This window comes from Arvicanthis niloticus, chromosome X (genome assembly GCF_011762505.2).
Source record: "Arvicanthis niloticus isolate mArvNil1 chromosome X, mArvNil1.pat.X, whole genome shotgun sequence".
NCBI classification, from domain to species: Eukaryota; Metazoa; Chordata; class Mammalia; order Rodentia; family Muridae; genus Arvicanthis; species Arvicanthis niloticus.
The window spans coordinates 68402893-68413391 of record NC_047679.1 but is presented as its reverse complement, the minus strand read 5'-3'; the positions used below and the strand labels follow the sequence as shown (position 1 = coordinate 68413391).

General features: G+C 40.0%; 1 protein-coding gene across 1 annotated transcript; it reads left to right on the top strand.

The window, feature by feature from the left end:
• Nucleotides 1–875: 875 nt before the first annotated feature.
• On the top strand, nucleotides 876–1361 carry LOC117695008 (histone H2A-Bbd type 2/3-like). The gene has a single exon (XM_034485955.2). It carries the CDS (start codon nucleotides 965–967, stop codon nucleotides 1307–1309), a length of 345 nt encoding a protein of 114 aa, XP_034341846.1. The 5' UTR covers nucleotides 876–964; the 3' UTR covers nucleotides 1310–1361.
• Nucleotides 1362–10499: the final 9138 nt, after the last annotated feature.

Genomic DNA, 10499 nt, shown 5'->3' with positions numbered 1-10499 from the left:
TGAGGATGTGACCCACCTACCCCCCACTTCCACCTCCCCACCCTCGAATTCCTTCCCCACTCAGTGTTCAGCCTTCCTGGGACCAAGGATCTCCTCTCCCACTTATGCCCAACAATGGCATCTTCCCCTACATATATAGCTGGAGTCATGGGTTCCTCCATATGTGCTCCCAGGCTAGTGGTTTAGACCCTGGGGAGTTCTGGTTGGTTGGTACTATTGCTCTCCTCATGGGGCCACCAACCCTTTCAGCTCCTTCAGTCTTTTCTCTAACTTCTCCATTGGGAATCCCTTGATCAGATCAATGGTTAGCTGTGAGCATTTGCCTCTGAATGTGTCAGACTCTGGCAGACTTCTAAAGAGACAGCTTTTATTGTTATCTTCAGAAGCCATTGTTTTCTGAGAGACAGAAATGAAGTAGATCAGGATTGGAGGAGAGGTGGTAGAAATGAAAAGGAAAGAAAAAGAGCATCCCCTTTGCCCACCTTGAACCGTAAAAGAAATCAAATTAGAATACTGTTCTTATTTCTCAAGCCAAAATGTTCTTGAGCATGTATAAGGAATAGATATCTTTATGGACAAGTTTCTGTACTGACAACATGGTGCTGAAGTAGTTATCTGAGTAAGTTGAAGCAGGCTGACAGTGGACATCATAGAGAATTATGAGGTAGCATAAACTGGCTGATACTCAATGTCCTGAAGTCTCCTTGCGCCTCCCAAGGTCACAAAGTGATGACGACACCTTCTGGTTCCAAGCAACATGTACGTCATCAGTGGGAGCCCGTGGGAATGGGCTCGAACCAGTAAGGGGTTGCTAGGATACATAGACCGGTACAAACAGAAAAAGTTGGGCGTTGGACTTGGACTTGAGTCCCACAGCTCAGCAGGTCAGCAGGCAGCAACCAGGTCAATAGAGAGCAGCCAAGCAAGGCCAAGTCTTCCTGTGACATCTCGTTGTGAGGCCAGCATGCCCAGGAATTCGGGGAACAGTCTTCGAGGGTCCTCATCTCGCCATCGTCGCTCCCGCACCTCCAGAGCCCAGCTGATCTTTGCCGTGAGCCTGGTGGAACACCATCTTAGGGAGGGCGGCCATGCCCGGAGGCTGAGTGAAACAGTGCCCATCTTCTTGGCAGCAATCCTGGAGTTCCTCACCCGCAGGCTGCTGGAGCTGGCAGGCAATGAGGCCCAACGCAGAGGTGTTCAGAGGCGCATCACTCCGGAGCTGCTGGATGTGGCAGTCTACAGCAATACTCTGCTCAGCGAATTCTTTCAGTTCGTCACCATCTCCCGGGTGGCCCCGGCTCATGACTAGCTACTAGCTCCTGCTGCTGCCTGGATCTGCTTTGCTGACCTGCCCATCAGCTAGTCTATTCTAAATCCTTTCATCCTGCCCAACTTTTCCTACAAACAGCCCTAAATGGCTGAATAGTTCCCTTCCTCCCTTCTCCCAATTGTGTTCTTATTCAATAAAGCTTTATTTGAAAAAAAAAACTGTTTTCATATTTGATTGTGTGTAAGGCGGCATCTTACTTACCTAATTTCTTCTCATCCTTGCTAGGATATATAATGGGGATTTCTATATACTGGGTCATCCTGCCTTCACAGGACCAAGGACTTCCTCTTCCATCTATGCCCAACAAGGCCTTCCTCCCCTATATATACAGCTGGAGCCATGGGCCCCTTCCTATGTTCTCCCAGGCTGGTGGGTTAGGCCCTGGCAGTTCTTGTTGGCTGGTATTGTTGCTCTCCCCATGGGGCCACAAATTCCTTCTGCTCCTTCAGTCTTCTCTCTAACTTCTCCATTGGGAACCCCATGATCAGTACAATGGTTATCTGTGAGTATTCCCCTCTAAAAATGTCAGACTCTGGCAGACATCTAAGGAGACCTCTATATCAGGTTTCTGTTAGCATGTACTTCCTGACATCCACATCAGCATCTAACTTTGGTGACTGCACATGGGATGGATACCCAGGTGGATTGGTCTCCAGACAGCCCCTCCTTTAGTTTCTGTCCCACACTTTGTTTCCATATTTGCTCCCTTGAGTATTTTGTTACTCTTTCTAAGAAGGACTGAAACACCCACACTTGGTCTTACTTCTTCATGAGTTTCATGTGGTCTGTGAGTTAAAACTTGGGTATTTCAAGCTTCTGGGCTAATATCCAATTATCAGTGAGGAACTACCATGTGTATTCTTTTGTGATTGGCTTACCTCACTCAGGATGATATTTTCTAGTTCCATCTATTTACCTAAGAATTTCTCGAATTCATTGTTTTTAATAGCTGAGTAATATTTCATCATGTAAATTTATCACATTTTTTGTATCCATTCATCTGCTGAAGGACATCTGGGTTCTTTCCAGCTTCTGGTTATTACAAATATGGCTGCTGTGAACATAGTGGAGAATATGCCGTTGTTATATGTTGGAGCACCTTCTGGGTATATGTCCAGCAGTGGTATAGGTGGGTCCTCAGGTAATGTTATGTCCAGTTTTCTGAAGAAACACCAGACTGATTTCCAGAGTGGTTGTACCAGCTTGCAATCCCAGAACCAATGGAGGAGTGTTCCTCTTTCTTCACATCCTCACCAGCATCTAATATCCTCTGAGTTTTTTATCTTAGCCACTCTGACTGGTCTGAGGTGGGATCCCAGGGTTGTTTTGATTTGCACTTCCCTGATGACTAAGGATGTTGAACATTTCTTTAGGTGCTTGTAGACCATTCGAGTTTCCTCAGTTGAGAATTCTTTGTTTGGCTCTGTATCCCATTTTTAATAGGGTTATTTGGTTGAATGTAGTCTAATTTCTTGAGTTTTTTGCATATATTGGATATTATCTCTCTTTAAATATAAGATTAGTAAAGATATTTTCCCCATCCGTTGATTGCCATTTTGTCTTATTGACAGTGTCCTTTGACTTACAGAAGCTTTTCAATTTTATGAGGTCCCATTTGTCAATTCTTTTATTTAATTATTTTTATTGGATATAATATTTACATTTCAGATTTTATCCCCTTCCCCTTTCCGCCCACAACCCAGGAACCTATCTCAACCCCCCTCCTCATGCTTCTATGAGGATATATCCCCATCTACACTCCCACTCCCACCTCCCACCCTCGAATTCGCCCCCACTAGTTGTTCATCCTTCATTCTTGATCCCATTTGTCAATTATTGATCTTAAAGCATGAGCCATTGGTGTTCTGTTCAGGAATTTTCCCCCTGTGCCTAGGTATTCGAGGGTCTTCCCCACCTTCTCTTCTATTAGTTTCAGTGTATCTGATTTTATGTGAAGGCCCTTTATCCACTTGGACTTGAGATTTGTACAAGGGGATAAGAATGGATTGATTTGCATTCTTCTACATGCTGACCCCCAGTTGAACCAGCACCATTTGTTGAAAATGCTGTCCTTTTTCCACTGGATGGTTTTAGCTCCTTTGTCAATGATCAAGTAACCAAGGTGTGTGGGTTCATTTCTGGATCTTAAACTCTATTCCATTGATCATTCTGCCTATCTCTCTACCAGTACCATGAGGTTTTTATCACTATTGCTCTGTGGTACAGTTTGAGGTCAGGGATGGTCATTCCCCCAGAGGTTGTTTTATTGTTAAGAATAGTTTTCACTATCCTTGGTTTTTTGTTATTCCAAATGAATTTGGAAATTGCTCTTTCTATCTCTATGAAGAATTGATTTGGAATTTTGATGGGGCTTGCATTGAATCTGTAGATTGTTTTTGGCAAGATGGCCATTTTTACTAAATTGATCCTGCCAATCCAGGAACATGGGAGATCTTTCCATCTTCTGAGATCTTCTTCAATTTCTTTCTTCAGAGACTTGAAGTTCTTGTCATACAGATCTTTCACTTGATTGGTTAGATTCACTCCAAGATATTTTATTTTATTTGTGGCTATTGTGAAAGATGTCATTTCCCTAATTTCTTTCTCAGCCTGTTTATCCTTTGAATAGAGGAAGGCTACTGATTTGTTTGAGTTGATTTTATATCCAGCCACTGTGTTGAAGTTGTTTATCAGGTTTAGGTGTTCTCTGGTGGAAGTTTTAGGGTCACTTATGTATACTATCAGATCATCTGCAAATAGTGAAATTTTGACTTCTTCCTTTTTTATCTGTATCCCTTTGACTTCCTTTTGTTGTCTAATTGCTCTAGCTAAGACTTCTAGTACTATACTGAATAGGTAGGGTGAGATTGGGCAGCCTTGTCTAGTCCCTGATCTTAGTGGGATTGCTTCAAGTTTCTCTCCATTTAGATTGATATTGTCTACTGGTTTGATGTATATTGCTTTTACTATGTTTAGGTATGGGCTTTTAATTCATGATCTTTCCAAAATTTTTAACATGAAGGGTTGTGGAATTTTCTCAGCATCTAATGAGATGATCCTGTGGTTTTTTTCTTTGTTTTTGTCTATATAGTGGATTACATTGATGGATTTCTGAATATTGAACCATCCCTGTATTCCTGGGATAAAGCCCACTTGATCATGATGGATGTTTTGGTGTGTTCTTGGATTCAGTTTGTGAAAATTTTATTGAGTATTTTTGAATCAATATTCATAAGAGAGATTGGTCTGCAGTTCTCTTTCTTTGTTGGGTCCTTATGAGGTTTCCGTATGAGTGTAATTGTAGCTTCATTGAACAAATTCTGGAGTGTTCCTTCTGTTTCTGTTCTGTGGAATACTTTGAAGACAATTAATATTAGGTCTTCCTTGAAGGTCTGATAGAATTCTGCACTAAAACCTTCTTGTCCCAGACTTTTATTGGTGGGGAGACTTTTAATGACTGCTTCTATTTCTTTAGGGGTTATGGGACTGTTTATTTGGTTTATCTGTTCCTGATTCAATTATGGTACCTGGTATCTGTCTAGAAAAGTGTCCATTTCATCCAGATTTTCCAATTTTGTTGAGTATAGGCCTTTGTAGTAAGGTCTGATGATTTTTCAATATTTCCTCATTTTCTGTTGTTATGTCTCTCTTTTCAGTTCTGATTTTATCAATTTGGATACTGTCTCTTTGTCCTTTGTCCTAAGGGTTTATCTATCTTGTTGGTTTTCTCAAAGAACCAGCTCCTGGTTTTGTTGATATTTTGTATTCTTCTTTCTGTTTTTACTTGGTTGACTTCAGCCCTGAGTTTGATTATTTTCTGCTGTCTACTACTCTTGGGTGTAGTGTGTGGTGAAGTTGTTAGTGTATGCTCTCTCCAGTTTATTTTCATAGGCACTTAGAGCTATGAGTTTTTCTCATAGTACTGCTTTCATGGAGTCCCACAAGTTTTGGTATTATGTGACCTCATTTTCATTAAATTCTAGAAAGTCTTTAATTTCTTTCTTTATTTTTTTCTTGACCAAGTCATCATTGAGTAGAGCTTTGTTCAGTTTTGACGTGTATGTGGGCTTTCCATTGTTCTTCTCATTATTAAAGACCAGCCTAAGTCCATGGTGGTCTGATAGGGTGCAAGGGATCATTTCAATCTCTTTGTATCTGTTGAGGCCTGATTTGTGACCAATTATATGGTCCATTTTGGAGAAGGTACTATGAGGTGCTGAGAAAAAGTTATATATACTCTTTTGTTTTAGGATGAAATGTTCTACAGATATCAGTTAAATCAATTTGGTTCATAAGTTCTGTTAGTTTCATTGTGTCTCTGTTTAGTTTGTTTCCATGATCTGTCCATTGCTGAGAGTGGAGTGATGAAATCCCCCATTATTATTGTGTGAGGTACAATGTATGCTTTGAGCTTCAGTAAAGTTTCATTTATGTATGTGGGTGCTCTTGCATTTTGGGCATAGATGTTCAGATTTGAGAGTTCATCTTGGTACATTTTTTATTTTAATGAATATGAAGTGTCCTTCCTTATCTTTTTTGATTAATTTTGGTTGAAAATCGATTTTATTTGATATTAGAATTGCTACACCATCTTGTTTCTTGGGACCATTTGCTTGGAAGATTGTTTTTCCATCCTTTTGCTCTGAGGCAGTGTCTGTCTTTTTCACTGAGGTGCATTTTCTGTATGCAGCGAAATTCTGGATCCTGTTTATGTATCCAGTCTGATAGTCTACACATTTTATTGGACAATTGAGTCCATTAATATTAAGAGATATTGAGAAAAAATGATTGTTGCTTCCTGTTATTTTTGTTATTAGAGGTGGAATTACATTTGTGTAACTATCTAGTTTGGGGGTTGTTGGAAGATTACTTCCTTGCTTTTTCTAGGTTGTAGTTTCCCTCCTTGTGTTGGAGTTTTCCATCAATTATCCTTTGAAGTGCTGGATTTGCAGAAAGATATTGTGTAAATTTGGTTTTCTCATGGAATATCTTTGTTTCTCCATCAATTGTGATATAGTTTATTAGTCTGGGATGTCATTTGTTTTCCTTAGGGTCTGTATGGTATCAGTCTAGGGTCTTCTGGCTTTTATAGTTTCTGGTGAAAAGTCTGATGTATTTCTCATAGGTCTGCCTGTACATGATACTTGACCTTTTTCCCTTACTGCTTTTAGTATTTTTTCTTTGTTTTGTACAGTTGATGTCTTGATTATTATGTGACTGGAAGTATTTCTTTTCTGGTGTAGTCTATTTGGAGTTCTATAGGCTTCTTATATATTCATGGACATCTCTATCTTTAGGCTACAGAAGTTTTCCTCTATAATTTTGTTGAAAACATTTACTGGCCCTTTAAGTTGTGAATTTTCACCCTCATCTATACCTATTATTCTTAGGTTTGGCCTTCTTATTGTGTCCTGGATTTCTTGGATGTTTTATGTTAGGAGCTTTTTGCATTTTGCATTTTCTTTCACAGTTGTATCGATGTTTTCTATGATATCTTCTGGACATGAAATTCTCTCTTCTATCTCTTGTATTCTGTTGGTGATACTTGCATCTATGACTCCTGATCTCTTTCTTAGGTTGTCTATCTCTGGTGTAGTCTCTCTTTGACATTTTTTATTGTTTCTACTTCCATTTTTAGATCCTGGATGGTTTTGTTTAATTCCTTCACCTGTTTGGATGTGTTTTCTTGCAATTCTTCAAGGGATTTTTGTGTTTCCTCTTTAAGTGCTTCTACCTGTTTACCTATGTTTTCCTGTACTTCTTTAAGGGAGTTATTTATATCCTTCTTAAAGTCCTTTATCATCATCATGAGAAGTGATTTTAAATCTGAATCCTGCTTTTCTGGTGTGATGGGGTGTTCAGGGCTTGCTATGGTGGGAAAACTGGGTTCTGATGATGCCAAGTAACTTTGGTGTCTGTTACTTACTTTCTGTGCTTGCCTTTCACCATCCAGTTAACTCTAATGCTACCTGCATTCATTGTCTCTGTCTAGAGCCTGCCTTTCCAGTTATCTTTCTTGTGTCAGAACTCCTCAGGGTACAGATGTCTCTGTGATCCTGTGATCCTGAGCTCCAGCTGCTCTTAGTGCAGTGGCTCCTCTAGGATGTCTTAGGATATGATGTCTCCATGGTAGCAGACCAGCTAGGTGTTCACTGCTCTGAGTGCAGTGGCTCCTCTAGGATGTCTCATGATATGGTGTCTTCACGGGAACAGACCAACTAGGTGTCTGCCCCAGCCACAAGGACTAGAAGAGGGGTCAAAGGGGAGTGGTATTCCACAGGTGAGGGGTTTGTGTGCATGGTCGGTCCTGAGTGCCCCCTCCTTCCAGTTGTATCTCTGGGGCGTAGGGTAGTGGGCATGTGTTCTTACCAGCTGCTCTGAGTTCAGTGGCCCCTCCTGGATGTCTCAGGATATGGTGTCTTCATGAAAGCAGACCAGCTAGGTGTCTGCCCCAGCCACAAGCTTGATTCAGCATTTAAAATTATCAAAATTATGTCTTATTTTTTGATAATATGGATGAATCTAAAAGAGAATTGCCAATACAACATACTTTTACTTATATGATTGTGTCACCTAATTTTATGTCAATTTGATATAGGCTACAATCAGTTTGGAAAAAAATCTTAAACTGTGAAAACATGTGGACAAGTTAATGATTCATTGTCTTGATTAATGGGTGATGACAAATCTCATTATATACAGTGCCAACCTTTGGCTGAGCATCATAGATGATATATGAAAGCAGATTGAACTGGTCATGAAGTACAAGCCATTTCTCTGTGACCACTGCATCAGTTTTTCCCTTGAGGTTCCTTCCTAGAATTCCTGTCCTGACTGTCCTAAATGAGGGTCTACAATTTGTAAGATTATATAAACCTTTCCTTCCCAAGTTATGTTTGGTCATAGTGATTTATAATATTAATAAAAATATTTAGACAATGAGGAACTTTAAAAATACCTAAAGTTATAGAAAGTTACAATTATATAATGGTGATTGGGTATGGGGAAAATGGGAAATTTTTATCCAATGGCCATACTGTTTTTTATAGAAGATAAATAAGTTATAGCTCTCAAACAATATCTATATTGAGCAAATATATATGCATATTTAATTATTTTTATTAGTTATTTTATTTATTTACATTTCAACTCTTATCCTGGTTCCCAGTTTCCCCACCACAAGCCCTTTATCCCCTCCTTTCTTCTCTTGCCTCTATGAGGGTGCTCCCCCACGTATCCACTCCCACCTTACCACCCTGGCATTCCCCTATCCTGGTTCATTAAGCCTCCACAGGACCAAGAAGCTCCCCTCCCAGTGATGCTAGACTAGGCAATCCTCTGCTACATATCCAGGTGAAGGCATGGGTACACCTGTGTGCTCATTGGTTTGTGGTTTAGTCCCTTGTAGGGAAAAAATAAGGCTGGGGATCCCAGGGTTCCTCCCGCCATGCTGTGGGTAGTCTGCTGGGAAAGCTCTGGTTTCCTCCAGCTGGAAGTTGGGCCCAGCTGCTCATTAACTAAAAGCCTCTCCCCAGCTCCTCACAGTTCCTCATGGCAGCCCCAACACACGAGGAAGTCCTTGGGTTTCCAAAACCGGTTTATTCACATGGTGGAGAGTGGATGGATCTGATGCATACCCCCTAAAACCCAGGGTGTTGGGGACCTGAGTTAAAAAGGGGAGGGGAGAAGTGGGGAGGGGCTGGAGAAGAATGTTTAATCAGCTCCACCTCTGGCCTTCAGGTACCTCATTAGTATGTAAATCTCTCTAGGGCCTGTTCATGCCCTCCACCTGTGTACATGACAGAAAGGTGAAGGTGGAATGGAGATTAGACCTCGTGTTAGGTCCAACAGTCCCTGAGATCTATTATATTGTTCCTAGTTGGTTTATATTGTTGTTATTCCAATGAGGTTGCAAACTCCTTCAGCTCCTATAGTCCTTGTCCTAATTCCTTCATTGGTGTCCCTGTACTCAGTCCGATGGTTGGCTGCTAGCATCCACATTTATGTTTATCCTGCTCTGACGGAGCCTCACAGGAGACAGTTATACCAGGCTCCTGTCAGTATTTACTTCTTGGTATCAGCAATAGTGTTGGTGTGGTGTCTGCAGATGGGATGGATCCCTAGTAGAACAGTCTCTGGATGGCCTTTCCTTCAGTCTCTGCTATACTCATTGTACCTGAATTTCCTTTTAACAGAGTAATTTTGAATTGATGTTTTTGAGGTGGGTGGGTGGCTTCATTCTTCATTTGAAGGCCTTGGCTATCTACTAAATATGGTCTCTACAGGTTCTATCTTACTTACAAAAATGTTTCTTATCTAGGGATGTTATCACATATGTTCATAATCAAGTATATGCATTTACATATATACAAAAAAGAAGTCTTGAGGAAACTTTGAGAAATAAGAATGCTTATATTGATTTATAGTGATAGGTTGAATAATGTAAATTTATAATCAGTTACATAAATGTATATATGAAGAGCAGTCATATGCAGTTGTAGTATATCAACAGATATCATGAAACCTATCAAAAACTCAATAATTTCATGAGAAAAAATATAGTGCTGTTGCTTTGCTAAAGTAACAACTTTGCAAAGACACTAAAAACAAAAGTTTCTTTTCCTCTTTTTTTAACCTCCTTGAGTTGTGAATGAAAGTCATTTGTTGAACACTTGCTATGATATCCTGGGTTCAATCCCTAAGACTTGTAAATATCAAATTAGACATTAACTGGGGACATTTGAGCTAAATCACTGTCTCACAAACAGTAGTCTATAGACAAAAGGACAAAATTTAATGGACTGTAATTACTGGTCAGAAGCATTGAACCTGATGGCCTGGGAGGGGATATAACATTCTAAATTGCCCAGAAGTTCATTAATCCATAGCAATATAAACTTAGTTCCAGGAATCCTAAATTTTACAGGATTTGTGTGAGAGGTCTTTAATAATAAATGTAGACAAAGCACGGTCCTTTCCTTTAAAGGTCAACCCAAAGAGATATGTGATTCCTTAGAACAGAAAAAAGTACCCAAGAAAATGATTGAGAGATTTTATGTTTGCATGTGTGTATGTATGTATGTATTATATATGTATGTTTGTATGTATGTGTTGTTTTACTGCGTGGGTGTTTGTCTGCATGTATTTTTGTGTACTACATATGTGCTTT